At 41.3% G+C, this 13,675-nt stretch overlaps 1 protein-coding gene and 1 long non-coding RNA gene across 2 annotated transcripts in view; one reads left to right on the plus strand and one right to left on the minus strand.

The window, feature by feature from the left end:
- JARID2 (jumonji and AT-rich interaction domain containing 2) overlaps positions 1-13,675 on the plus strand; it is a 210,260-nt gene that overhangs the window by 190,069 nt on the left and 6,516 nt on the right. Inside the window, exons 10-16 of the mRNA XM_015617528.3 lie at positions 2,376-2,468; positions 2,894-3,012; positions 3,145-3,215; positions 4,048-4,162; positions 7,500-7,605; positions 8,384-8,566; positions 13,495-13,625. Coding sequence (XP_015473014.1) covers positions 2,376-2,468; positions 2,894-3,012; positions 3,145-3,215; positions 4,048-4,162; positions 7,500-7,605; positions 8,384-8,566; positions 13,495-13,625 — 818 coding nt within the window. The remainder of the gene's footprint in view (positions 1-2,375; positions 2,469-2,893; positions 3,013-3,144; positions 3,216-4,047; positions 4,163-7,499; positions 7,606-8,383; positions 8,567-13,494; positions 13,626-13,675) is intronic.
- LOC107199863 lies at positions 1,623-12,312 on the minus strand. The gene is made up of 3 exons (XR_001519335.3): positions 12,226-12,312; positions 2,242-2,292; positions 1,623-1,708 (listed from the first exon to the last, which is right to left on the minus strand). It is a non-coding gene; the product is annotated as an uncharacterized LOC107199863 (long non-coding RNA).

A 13,675-nucleotide genomic window follows, 5' to 3' on the forward strand; every position in this document is an offset into this window, starting at 1 on the left:
TCATTAGAGGGACACACAGAAGAAATCACAGTGCGAGTTTTGCCAGCCCTCCCATAAAACCATTGTGGAAATCCTATGCTGAGCTCTCTTTGCCCAGGGAGGGACTTGGCATTTTCTTACTCCATTTAATAGCAGCCCCTCCTTCCCACCTGTGGCTACTGTGGAATGTCTAGTTCCATCTCATATTTATGTTTGCTTTAATGTCTTTAACGCTCATAGCATTGCAGCGTCCTTCTCTGTGCCTTCCTCCAGGCTTGGTGGTGGTGGTGGTGATGGTCCCCCTGGGTTGGCTCTCATGGCCCCTGAATCAGATGTGAGAAGAATCAGGGGAGGAAATAGGAATTTCTTTTCTTAAACCTTCCTCTCGTCTCTGCTTTGTAGCTTGAAGCACCTAAGACAGTTGTTGAACTGCTGAGATATTTTTCAGGGTGTTGGAGAGCGTATTTTGCTCCTCAGCAATTCATTTTGTGTTCTGGTTAGAATGCTCCATTAAAGCATTTTAAATTATTTTCTGTGTTGGCATTAGAAAATGTTACAAGATTCCTCAGATTAAAGGCAACAACCAAACAGCACAGATAACAGAAAAAACCCTCAGCCATTTAATTTTTTTACAATTTTTAGGAGACTAAAAAAGATACCAAATTCTTGGTAGAGGAAGAAAATGGAGATATGGAATTTTAAAGGGTTAAACTATTCCAGTTTTCCACTTTCTTTTTAATTTCTTGCTGTATACTTCTGTTTTGTTTCTTGCCTATCTGAAAAATGGAAAGACATGGCTAATCTTGGAAGATGAGGCCTTAATTTTGTTTTACTGCATAAGATGAGAGGAAGAGGCAAGTAAGTGAAAGGAGGCAGCTGCTGCAGTGTTGGTTTGCCCCCGGTGCAGGCTGCGCCCGAGCGCGGTGACTTGGTGCGGGCCCTGCGCTTTACGAGAGGTTTTGTTGTAAAAGGCTGCCTCAATAAACCATTCACGAGGGCATTAAAAGATGAAGGAAATTGCTTATTGGATCACAGAGAATCCAGCTCTGAAGTTTATGGGAATCAGAGTGCCCCAGGCCCCGGGCATTTCACAAACTTTTTTTTGCTAAAGCTAATTATGCAGCATTCAATTTAAGAAGTGACAACGTTAAAACCCGTAAGAGCAGAGTGATAGACTTGGCCTCTGGGGGAAAGCTGCTTTTATAGTTCTTTCTAGTTTACTCTTGGACATAGTTATTAAATAAATTAAACACAAGAAAAGGCTGAGGTGGTTTGGCAGATTTGTTTCATAATTGAAAAACTAGAACGGTAACAGTCCAAATAATAAAACTCATTTATGCAGAGTTTGTAAATCTGTGGTTGCTCAGATGAGCGGTCAGGGGGCAGAGTGGGAAGGAGCAGTGGATCTGGTGAGGGGGCAAAGAGGTTTTGTACTCCACTGCCTGCAGCTGTGCCCTCAGACCTTGTGGTGCCTGCCAGCTCTCAGCAAGCAGCTTCCCAGCATCTTCCTTCTGCCCTGGAGCAGAGGCAACAGAGGTGTTCCTGTCTGGGCACACCACCATGTCAGGGCTGAAGGGAAGCAAGCAGTTTCTCGTGCTCTTGCCTTCAAAGCCATCAGAGAATGCTTCCCAAAGCATCTGGTAGTGTAGGTGTGCAGGAAAGCAGGTGCGTGGAAACTTTGCGGTAGCTCAAGCAGAAAACCAAGTCAGAGCCTCTTCTTGTCCAGCTCCTGCAGCAGTGCCAAGAGAGAATGCACTTATTCAGCAATTTTACTGTGTTTTACTTTTCCTAACCTTGTAATAACAGGTCTTGGTTCCTTGGCATTTGAACTGCTTTTATTGAGTGGAGCATAACCAGTTTTTGAAAGCAAGTGATTACAGTAATCCTGTAATCCTGGCAAACTCTGCTTTTTGTGACCCTCTTCCACCACATAAAACATTTGATGCTGAGCATTTCTGTGAATTCTCTAAGTCTTTTTTGCCTGCTCCTTGTACATAAAGATCATGGCCACATGGTCCCTGGATAATGTACTGGATTTGACTGGCTGCCTATTGGGGTCTTTGCAACTTGTCGTAGGAAGCTGGGCCATGTCCATCCTCTGTATTTATCAAACACTGAGTGTTGTGCTGGACAAAGCAGTGTTCCTTCTGGGAACATTCAGTTGGCCTTTTTACATGGTGAGTTTGGGAAGTTCATGTGATTGAATTTCTGTATCTTTTGAGGTATTTTCTCTCAGCAACAAAATGAGCTTTAGACCCATACCTCTTCTGGTGACTTTGTCCTCTTTCCCTGTGTTGTCATCTGGGTTTGAGCCTGTAAGGAAAAGGGTGAAGACATGGGGGAATGTAGGCGTGCTTTTTCATTTTCACTTTTAATTTTATCTTCTTTTTCCACAGGGTAGGTCTGTTTCTTTAACAACCTTCTACCGAACAGCAAGAAACATCATGAACATGTGCTTCACAAAGGAGCCTACAGTAGCTGAAGTAGAGGTGAGGCCAGCTCAGGTTTTTATTTCAGGACACTGAGTATGGGGATTCAGGATAGTTGACTTTCAAGAATTTCTGTAATCAGTTTAAGGCTACCTAGTTTGGATTTTTGAAAAAAATTATCAAATAGACATGGTGCTGATTCTTCCTTTTTTAAAGTTCTTGGAACATTTTTAATAAAGGCGTTGATGAACTGAGGAAGAGAAAGAATTCTTAATCTGACGTGCTGAAACACAGAAACCAAGGGGATCTAAATTTTGCCTGCCTTATTGTGACTTTTAATTATTTATATTCTTATTTTTAAGCAATATTTTATGTTGAATTGCATTGAGGTCATGAAAACCTTGTCAATTTCTGGGGTTTATATTTTAATGAGAGATACCTTGTTCAGCAAATTAAAAATGCATTACTGCTTTCTCTTACCACAGCAAGAATACTGGCGGATAGTGGAACAGAAAGATTGCCATGTAGCAGTGCATTGTGGAAAAGTAGATACCAACACCCACGGGAGTGGTTTTCCTGTGGGAAAATCTGAACCATTTTCAAGGTAAGAGCTCCAAATCCATCCTCTTTGTTGCCTCACTCATCAGCAGAGCACAGCAGGGCAGCTTGGCACTGGGAGTGTTGGCACTGGGAATGTGCACTGACTGTGTCTCTCTCTGTGTCACCCCTCAAACAGGCATGGGTGGAACCTCACAGTCCTTCCTAATAATACAGGATCCATCCTGCGACATCTTGGTGCTGTGCCTGGTAAGCCAAGTCCCTTCTCTGGGTTTTCAGCCGTGTCAGTGTCCTCTGAATGTGGTGCTGTGGGCACCAAATGCTTCTCCCTCTTCCAGGACCCCTGGTCCCCAGCTGACTGAGCAGACGTGCAGTTGGATGTACCAGGTGGTATTTAAAGGGGGGGAGGCAGCCATGCAGATAAAGGATTAGGGAACAGTTGAGACCCTACTCCTGGGAGGAGCTGGTTGTACCTGCAGTATCCCTTGCTGTTCTTGCCAGGCTATCAGTGTCATTTTGTGTCAGGACAGAGCTGTGCAACTTCTACACTTGCAAAATGTAGTCTGTAACACTGGGAAAAGCAGCACACACATTTTTAAATGAACTTACACAAATTCTCCAGCTGCCTATACACCATTGCAGGTTACTGGTAAGAAGCAGTGAAAGCACAGGGGAATCTCCTGGTAAGATCAGGTGTTGAGCCTGAACAAACCAGCTGGGAAACAGGATACCTGTTGAAAAGTTACGTGGATGCTTGACAGCATGAAGCAACCTCTGATCAGTGGCAGTGAGCTTGAATTATGGGTATTTGTAAATTCTCCTAAGAATAAATGTTTTATACAGCTATTAGAAAACAAACAAGTTCAAGGGCAGTGCAGTTGGCTGGTAGATATTTTCTTAGTGGAAAATGCTGAATTCGTTAAATTACTCCCTGTGAATTATTCACTCTGATAGGAAGACATAACTTCAAGGGTCAGGTTACAGGGAAAATAGGATTTTTTATTTAATTCCCCTCTCAAACTGTCTTTCACTGAACAAACTGAAGTTACTCAAACCTCATTTTTCAATCTCTTTGTTTTAGGAGTGACAATTCCTTGGCTAAATATTGGCATGGTCTTTTCTACCTCATGCTGGTCTCGAGACCAAAATCACCTTCCATACATTGACTACTTACACACTGGTGCTGATTGCATTTGGTAAGTATTCCTGTTGTTTTTCTTCACGTTTCCTGCAGTGTCTGCCTGTAGGCTAGTGTAAGTAGTAGCTTGTATAGTAATTTTGCATGAGGGAATCTCACCTAGAAGGGCCAGTGTGTGTGTTGGGGCGGTGGGGTGGGGTTTGTGTGCGTGTCTGGTTTCCCAGTTGTAATGGGAAAATGTGGTATAAACTTAGGAAATTAAAACCCTTTCCTGGAAGAAAGATTTCATTTGGTTTTCCATGGTGTATTTTGGTTGTCTTGATGTCCCCATGGTGGCAGTGGCATAATGAGCTGCTCTTTATGCACATGCAAAGTGTGTTCTTACACATTTCTCAGACGCTGCTGATGTCAAGGGTGCTGATCCAGCTGTCACTGGGAAAGCACATGGCCCAACAAAAGGATTTGAAATTTGGAGAAAACCATTAAAGCAGGATCTCCTCTCTCTAAATGTGTTAAGCTTAAGAAATGTTCTGTATGTGATCCTCTCAAGGGGTAAAGGTAACTGCTGGATTCTGCTGCAGACCTGCAGTTTCTGACATGGGCATTTCATGGCTCTTCTCCCTGTTCTGTGAATCAGGAATCTGTAATCTTTTATAATAGTTTACTATCAGGACAAATTGCTGAGCAAGCTGCGTTGTCCTCAACCTTAGGTGAGCTTGTTTATCTCTAAAACATTAATCTAGTCTTAAATGACAGGAAATTCCAAGCAGAAGGTAGTCAAGAATCCCCTAATTAAGTTCTGAGGCCACTCTTCATACTGTATGACTCTTGGGATTGAACAGTCTTGCATGCAGACAGCTTAAATTCTAGGAAAGACTAATATTCCTGTTTTTCAAACCCAATAAGAATAAAAGTAAAGAAGCCATTTGCTTTATCTTGATGGACTTAAACAGATGAGTACATAGCTTAAGGCGTGTTTGTGATGATAGCCTTGATGAAACAGGGATAGTAGGCAGGAATAACTGATAAGAAGGAAGTGGAACTCCTTTGTCTGTTGAAGCTATTCTTCAGCAAGGCTGCCAGCCTGAAGTGTCAGGCTAGTATTCATTAGCTCATTACAACTTTTAATAGTGCAGTAAAGCACCCAGCTGTGTTAGGAGAAGATGAATTTAATATCTGCAGGTCTGGCACAGTTCCTGGAGTAGCCCTGACAGCATTGCCTTCAGTCGCTGCTTCGGGGACAGCAAAGCAGCCACTGGGCTCCAAACCTCTCCTCCCTCTTGCCATGTCCATCCACCACCCAGAAATCATCTTCTCCAAGGACAGATCCCTGTGCTACTCAAACCACTTTGCTGGTCAGATCACTCAGATCACTCTCTAATCTCTCAGGTTTTACCTCATGGAGATTAAACAGGGGAGAACTCAATTTGCATGCAGGGCAGAGGTCAGTGACCTAACCTTTTTATTCTGGAGGGATCCTCGGTGCCCATTAAAAGAAAGAAAGAAATCTTGTTCTTCCAAGGCATTCAGAAGTCTTTACTGGCTGCTCACTTCCCATTTTTATAGGTACATCAGGAATTGCAGATGAGTGCAATTGCAGCATACACCAATTGCAAAGGATCTCATTCCCCATAGTCCTGCCCCAGGCACTTTGCCATGCACTTCTGTGCTGCCCCTCCTCTTCACACATCCTTCCCAAGCATTTTCCTGTGCCTGTCTTGTGAGGGACTGCATGCTTGAATCTTCTGTCTGTTCCAGCCATATTTTCTGACTCTAAATGAGAATAGTGGGTTCTGTCATGATCTGGGTTCAAATTTAAATATTTTCATCCTGTTTCAAATCTGTTATTATAGTGTAACTAGAGTGATACACCTCACATGGGGAGATGTACTGAAGCTGTCACTGTTAGCAACTAAGTATTTGAAACATGGCATACATTTAAAATTGCTGTTGGGACTTGATCCTTACTTATCAAGATGAAGTTCTACTTCACCTCTCTATCACCCTAGGAGTTCTTAGGAAGGTCCTGACCATTGTTAATATACATGTAAGGAGTTGGTCTTTGTACACCTGGGCAAACAGCTCAATAAAACTTATTGTGGCTGCAATTAGCTATATGAGCAGATAATGTCATGTCTTCTGCCTCTTGGCTTGAAGGTCAACAGAAATCAAAGTCATCATCAGTACAGTGAACAGTGATGAGGTGTTCAGATCATAGGAAGTGCAGATCTGCCTTCTGCAGATTCTTTAGTCAGGGTGACTCCATGTGGTGTACACAGAGTTGGTGCACGTTACAAGCAAGTACCCTGACAAGGTGTGTAAGGCCAGCAGAACACTTCATGAGGTTGCTGGAGAGATTGTATGAATGTCAGGAAGATTGTACCAGTTCCCCAAAATTTTTCCAGCTTCATTCTCTTGTTCCAAGTTTGGAAAAACAACTGTGTGTGTGTGTTTCTGGTGTGGGGGCAGATGGGCTCCAGGTTGAGGTCTCATTGCCTAAAGAGAAGGGTTAAGTCATGATAAAGCTGGAGAAGCTTTTTTACTTGCCTGGGCATCACCTCTCGGATAGGCTGCAGGCAAGAGCAGTGACCAGCTGTGACCATATCACCTCCCTGCATCCAGGAAAAACAGCAGTTCTCTGGATGTGTGGCTCTAAGACTCAAGACTCCCATGTCACTTGTCATTCTGCTGAGGGAGCAGTGCTGGCAGTGAGCACAAGAGGACAGCTGCTTTCTTGGCTTCTAAGGAGAGAAGGATGTGCAACTTGGCAGATTCCCAGCAGAATCTGAAACCTCTCCCGCCACTTTGGCTGCTCTTAGTCAGGTTATTTGTTACAAGGGAGAGGAGGGATGTGGGATTTGTTCAGTAAGAATGGTAAGAAGGTCTTAGGCAACTTCATGCACTTCATTCCCCCCCACTAGTAGGGGGAATTTGTGGTTTCTTGACTGTTACAAACAGAAAATGCTATTAAATGTGAAGGTCCTTTGGTTGATGCACAGATGATAAATACAGCCTTTTATAGTAAAGATAGCAACATATATTGGTGCTGACAAGGTGCAAACCTCTGCCCCTAATTAGCTGGTTTGGTGCTGTTAAAATGAACATCAACCTATTGCTGGTTTCTCTCCTCTGACTTTACAGAGGACTGAGTTTTCACATTTCTGTTTTGGGGATTTTGTGTCTTTTGATACTTGCTGAACACGATCAGACTGAGTCTGAATAAACAACTTCCCTTCAATCCCTCAGTGTTTTACCAAAAGAACTGTGTGTGAAAACCTGTGTTGAATTTTTTTCTTCTAATCAATGTGCTGGTCTGAATTGCCTGTTACTGTGTAGCTGTGGACCATAATTTACCCCACAGTAAATCTTTCTCTTTTCCTCTGACAAAACAACAGGTATTGCATTCCTGCTGCGGAGGAGAACAAACTTGATGATGTGGTACATACCCTGCTGCAAGCCAATGGCACTCCAGGGCTGGAAATGCTTGAAAGTAATGTAATGGTAGGTTAACACTGGGAGAAGTGCTCCCATTTGAGAACCCAAGGCTAATCAGGAGGCTGGTTGGTTGGGCATTTATTTTGGTTTTGTCTTACACTGCGGTGTTTGCAGTATTTACCCACATGGTATTTTTCTAACAAGGCTGTTATTATGTATCAATATAAAAACAGACATGAAAGTGCAATAAATGTCCATTTTTAATACTGCCTGTAATGTATTTAGCCTCACAAAGGGAGTGGATTTAATCAATTCATCTGCTATTTTATGACATTTTATGATGCCAGCATGGATAGGAGAAACCTAATACTTAAGTATTTTTGCCTGTTTATCTTTTGGATAACAATTTCTTTTAGTACATTTAAAGATAAATTGGGGAGCCCATAACAAAAACCCTCCCTTGGTGTTACCCACGTTAACATCTCACAGAAGAGCAGTAGCACAGTGGTTCAGTGCCAAGTCAGAAAAGATTGGATGGAAAGCTGAATGATCTGCATTGCTTTCTGTAGTAGCAGACAGTGTTCTGTCCTTGGGCATGTGAGTTTGAACTGTTGGTTTGAGGAGAGGCACTTCTGCAATTGTCACTCCAAATGATGAGGTTTGGCACGTGCGGAATGGGAGAGGGAAAGCCACCGGAGCGGAGCTGTTGGCAGAGCACAAGCTTTGCTCCGCGAGCAGTAGCAGGTGCCAGCACACAGCCAGGAAGAGGACCAGAGAACTGTAAAAGAAAGTTCTGACTGATTGTTTTTCTTTCTCTTTTTTTTATTTCCCTGTGTCTTTCCAGATCTCCCCAGAGATCTTGTGTAAGGAGGGGATCAGGGTGCACCGTACTGTACAGCAGAGCGGGCAGTTTGTTGTCTGTTTTCCTGGATCCTTTGTGTCCAAAGTATGTTGTGGCTATAGTGTTTCCGAATCGGTGCACTTTGCTACCACCCAGTGGACAAGTATGGGCTTTAAAACAGCCAAGGTAAGTTGAGAAAAGGAGTTAAAATGGATTCACGGCCCTGCCATCTAAAAGGACAGCAGACATTCCAGGATTGGTAGCATTATGAGAGTAGTGCAACTACATCTGTTTTTCTGGAGTACTAAATAAATAAAAGAAAAAAGAAAAGAAAAAAGTTCTGCAAGGCATATGATCCAGTGTTTTCAGAAAAGTGACTGAGTTGTTAACTGGCTCTTAAAGACTTGTGTATCTATAAAAAAAATTCAGAAGATTGTTACGCCTGCAGACCAGTTTGCAAGGAAGCTTTTCAAAAATCTGTTCAGAGCTAATGATTATACATTGTATTATGCTTACTAATTTTTTTTAAGTGATGTTTTCTAGAACCATTAGAATCTCAGGTGCAAATATCTGAATAACTGTGCTTGTTAGTTCCAATGGTAGGCAGAGTCAGTTAATACTTACAGCTGTATTGCTTGTTCTTCTCTGCCCCTTCATTCAGGAAAAACTGTTGATCAGGGCAATTTCAATTTTACTCAACTTGAAAATCCTTAGGTTCACTGACCAGCCCATCCAATAACAGATGTAAATAAATAACCTTCCCATTCCCTTTTCACACAACTGGCTGAGGCAGGTTGCCTGCAGAAACAGGTGACTTGTCCAGTCATCATGATTCTGGCTACATTTCTGTGTTCTTGGAAAAAGAATAAACGTCACTAATTGTGTGCCCAACCTTCTGAAATACACTCTGGGCTACAGATACTATTTTGGTATGTTTCATAGCTAAGCCATTAGTAAATTATCCTTTACAGCTTCAGACCAAGTTACTAAGTAATTACCTATAATATGTCCACAGTTAGGGATTGCTTCTTTAGGGTAAATGGAATTCTTCCAGCCTGGTTATACTAACTGTATATTAACTCAGTTTGAAATAAAAGGTTATTTTTATTATATATTTATTTTGGGGGAAGGTGGGAATTGTGTATATCTATAAGTAAGGCATAAGAATCCTGAGCTAACCTTTCCTGTCTGAAAATACATGATTATATTAGCTCCATGTGCTGTATTTATCGCTCTACTGAACACTTGTTTGATATTGTGGAAATGCTACTCCTGTATGAGACAGAAATCACTATGCAGCAATTAAACAGCTCTTGGTGCCTCAAATTTTGAAGAACAGTTTCTTTTGATTAATTTTTAAGAGCTTTACACTGGGTAAATATAAGCTGACTGAAAATCCAGGAGATTACAGTCTATGATAACCTACCTTGGAAATTGAAGTCACAGCTCTCACAAACTTTACAAGACCCACAGATAACATGTTTATAACAAAACAACTTTTGAAACATTGTGTTGTTCTTTCATTTCTCTTTTTTTTTTTTCTTTTTCCCTTCCCTTTCTGTCCTCAAACTGTCTTATGTTTTTAATTCCCTTTAATTTTGGAAATTATTCTTTAGTTCCTCCACTTTGACAAGGCACTTTGCCATCTTTGCCACAATGCTGGCCAGGATTGTGCTTTCCAGAGGTGGTGAGAGGTTCTGTGAAATGGGCAAGATTCCCCTTTTGGACTGTTAAATGATCCCTCTGATAAACAACTGTATCTTCTGTCTGTTCGTTCTCCACAGCAATACTGACAGTTTTTAGGGTTTGATAAATTCACTTTGTTTTCATCCTGTGATACTGTGACCTGATTTTTTTATAGTGACTATCTTTATATTACTAAAATGATGTTGTTTCATTTCTGTATTGAATGGCTGCTTAATCTCCTTTAATACATGGAAAAATGAAATTCTGCATCTGAAATGGCATTGATTTCAGTCTTACAAATACTTTGGAAAAATTTTTGGAATAAAGGAGTTTATATAAACACTTGTGTAAAGGGACAGTCAGGTTTAACCTAGACCATACTTGGAACAAGGTTGCTGTTTTTTAAAAAGCACCCTAGGAGCTCTTGACATTTTAAGGCGAGGATGAGAAGAAGATTTAGAGTTGTGGTGGAAGAGTGTGTGTTTGGAATGGCAAAGGGATAACTCCATAGCTTCAAATAAGGCACTGGGCAAAGTCAGTGAAACTCAGGAAGCTGAAGTACAGAGAATGTTGAACTAAATGAAGGCTCCCTGGGTTAGATGTTTGGAAATAAGAGGGAATGTCTGTTTTTAAAGGAAGGCTTTGATGCTCTAGGGCCTACCAGAAACTGGGTGGGAAGAGACTCAGCTGGTACTGTAGTACAAGAGGAAGAAGTACATAGGAAAGATGGAGTTAGTCTTCCAGTTGAAGCAGCACTGCTGCACACAGAGGAGAGTTTACAGTCCATAAGCCAGGTTTAACTCTGTTACCAGTGACTGAATCCCTGTGCACTGATCTCCCTGATAGGAAAACTGTGGTATTAGCACAGTATGTGCTCCGTCTATAGTACTCCATGGCCATCCATGGAAGATGATGGCAGGGGCTGAACAGATATTTCCCCACCTCCAGTTTTAACTGGGGTGAGGAACATACTTTAAAACACCACAGGTGTCCCACTCCTTGGCTCCTGTCACAGAGCTGTCCCACCCTGAGCACATGTGGCTCCTTCAGATGAAACCAAAGGGAAAGTGGTCCTACAGAGGTCTACCTGGTGTCCTCAGTAGGAAAAAAGCTGTGCTGTGGTGGAGAGCAGAGATTAAGAATCTTGGAAGAGCAGTAAAATGGAAATTAACCACTGCTGTGAAAGAAGTAAATGTACAAAAATATGAAAACAGGGCAGCCACCATGGTGGCTTTTGCAGCAAGGTAATGGCCTCCAGCTCTTGAAACTTTTGGAAGTAGGTAAGGACAAGAGTTGCAGCTGACCAGAGTCTGTAAGCATTATTTTTAGGAGAAAAGGCTCTTAAATAAATTGAGAGGTGAAGTTCACACACACTAAAAGAATAACTGATATAAATAAAGCAGAGTACAGGTCAGTTTTTATCATGAAGGGAGGAGGTCTCTTTCTGCACTCCTCAGGAGTTTGTAACAGCACAGTTTCATGTATCCAAAAATAACTTAAGAAGGGAAGTTATTAGCAAAACTAATCCTTTGTGCTGAGGATATTAATGGTAATGCCACTAACAATCTAAGCTATGAAGTGTTATAGAAAGATATCATGATACTGAGCGGTCCAAGTGAGAAAATGCTAGATGAAGTTCAGTGTTGATAAATGCTAAATTTAAATTTAAAAACATAATCCTAATGTGACAGATACAGAGACGGGCTCTGAATGATGGGCTCTTGCTACTGAGAAAAGAGGTCTTTGGATTCCTGTGGAGCTGTCAGTCAAGTGCTCTGGAGTGGCATAACAAAAATACATTGAATGTTAAGAATTACAAGGAGATAGATAACAAAGATAAACAAGATAACAAAGCAGAAACTGCTCTAGCATTGTGTAGTCTCGGTGGTTTGCACAATTCAGAGCCCCTAATTGCAGAACTAGAAAAAGCACAGCAGAGATCAATGGTTAAAACTATTAATTAGCCTCTGCATTAAATACGAGAGCACTACTCAGCCTGGAAAATGAATGACCAAGAGATGTATGAGAGCAAGAGAGATCACAAGTATCAGGATGATGATAATTATAATGTGAATGTTCCCTGACTTTCCTGACATTGAAAAATGTGTCACTAAAAGAAATAATCAGGCAGCAGTAAAAGACTGTTATAAAATACTTACCTGTGTATTTCAGTACTGTATGGAAGAGAAAAATCTTCAGAGGTTCAGAAAATGAGATAAACGCAGAAGTACAGCAAGGGTGTCCCTGAGCTGTCACCCAGCTGGAGCGAACCTTGCTTTCTTCTGCAGCCACCCACTGTGGCCTTTTATCCTGGCTGTGTGTGTTGCCTGTGCAGGGTTTTATCCTGGATCGGAGTCTGTGCTTGTGTACACAGCCTCAGACTAAGCAAACCTAACATGGAAAAATTTTCCCATACCACTCCTAAACAGTGCAGCTGTTCCAACCCCAGGCAGGGTCTAACAGAGCAAATAGCTTCTGAACACTTTTCTTACCTCTAAACCTCTTTTGAACCCTTTTTGGTCAGCAAAGGCTACTATTCCATTTTATGTGATAGTTATCACTTGAATGCAGGCAATTGGTACTGTTAAAAATGATTAATTTTTTTATATATTGGTTATGAAAAAAGAAATACCCAAAGCATGTAATTATACGGAATACAATACAGAACAGGGTAAAAATTAAGATAAGAAATAAAATCTTTGAGGTTGTGTGTGCTGAGTAGATCTTTGGCAGGTTTAACCACTAACCAGAAATGACACCCTCACATTACAGTCCAGTGTTAGCTCATTTGACTTCTCTGACTCTACATAAACCAGAACAGACCCCTCCACATACTGGGAAAATGCTGCACTTCTCCCACCTGGACATTAATTTAAGGGACTTGTCTACCTAAGAATTATCAAAAGGGTTTCAGCTATCAAAATAATTTGGTTTGTATTCAGTGAAAAACATAACTTTCAAAACTTTCACAGAGAGGAACCAGTAACAGGCAGAACTGAACCCCCTTCTTTTGTATCTTTTCCCTGACATCTGCCTGTTACGCTAGGTTTTTGTATGTTTTAAAAGATGCGAAATAACACCAGTCCTGGGTTTCAAGCATATGTTACATATGTATACATTACATATCTTACACTGTTTGTACTCTGAGCCATCCAGAATTAATGAACTTGAGTGATGGTGTTGGTCCTCTTGGCCTCCACAGGGAAAATTAATTTTTAGGGAGAGAATTTTGAGGTGCTTGGAACATAAACACTTTGTTTAAGTGGGACTGTGGGAAGATTTTACTTGTGGTTGTTTTAAAAGGCTATTTTTTTCTTCAGTTTATTAGTAACAATAATACTAGTTAATTAACTTTGAATTAATTCTTGGTAATTTTTTTTTTTTCAAATTTGCTTGGGACCTAATGTGGCAATTTCCCCCTGTCCCAGGAAATGAAGCGGCGCCGTATAGCCAAGCCATTTTCAATGGAAAAGTTGCTTTATCAGATTGCAACAGCAGAAGCAAAAAAAGAAAATGGACCGACTCTGAGTACAATATCATCGCTCCTTGGAGAGCTCAGGTAACGAATTGGGGGCTTGCTTACCTCTTTTGTTTTCATTGACAGACTCC

Source organism: Parus major, chromosome 2, assembly GCF_001522545.3.
Source record: "Parus major isolate Abel chromosome 2, Parus_major1.1, whole genome shotgun sequence".
Classification (NCBI taxonomy): Eukaryota; Metazoa; Chordata; class Aves; order Passeriformes; family Paridae; genus Parus; species Parus major.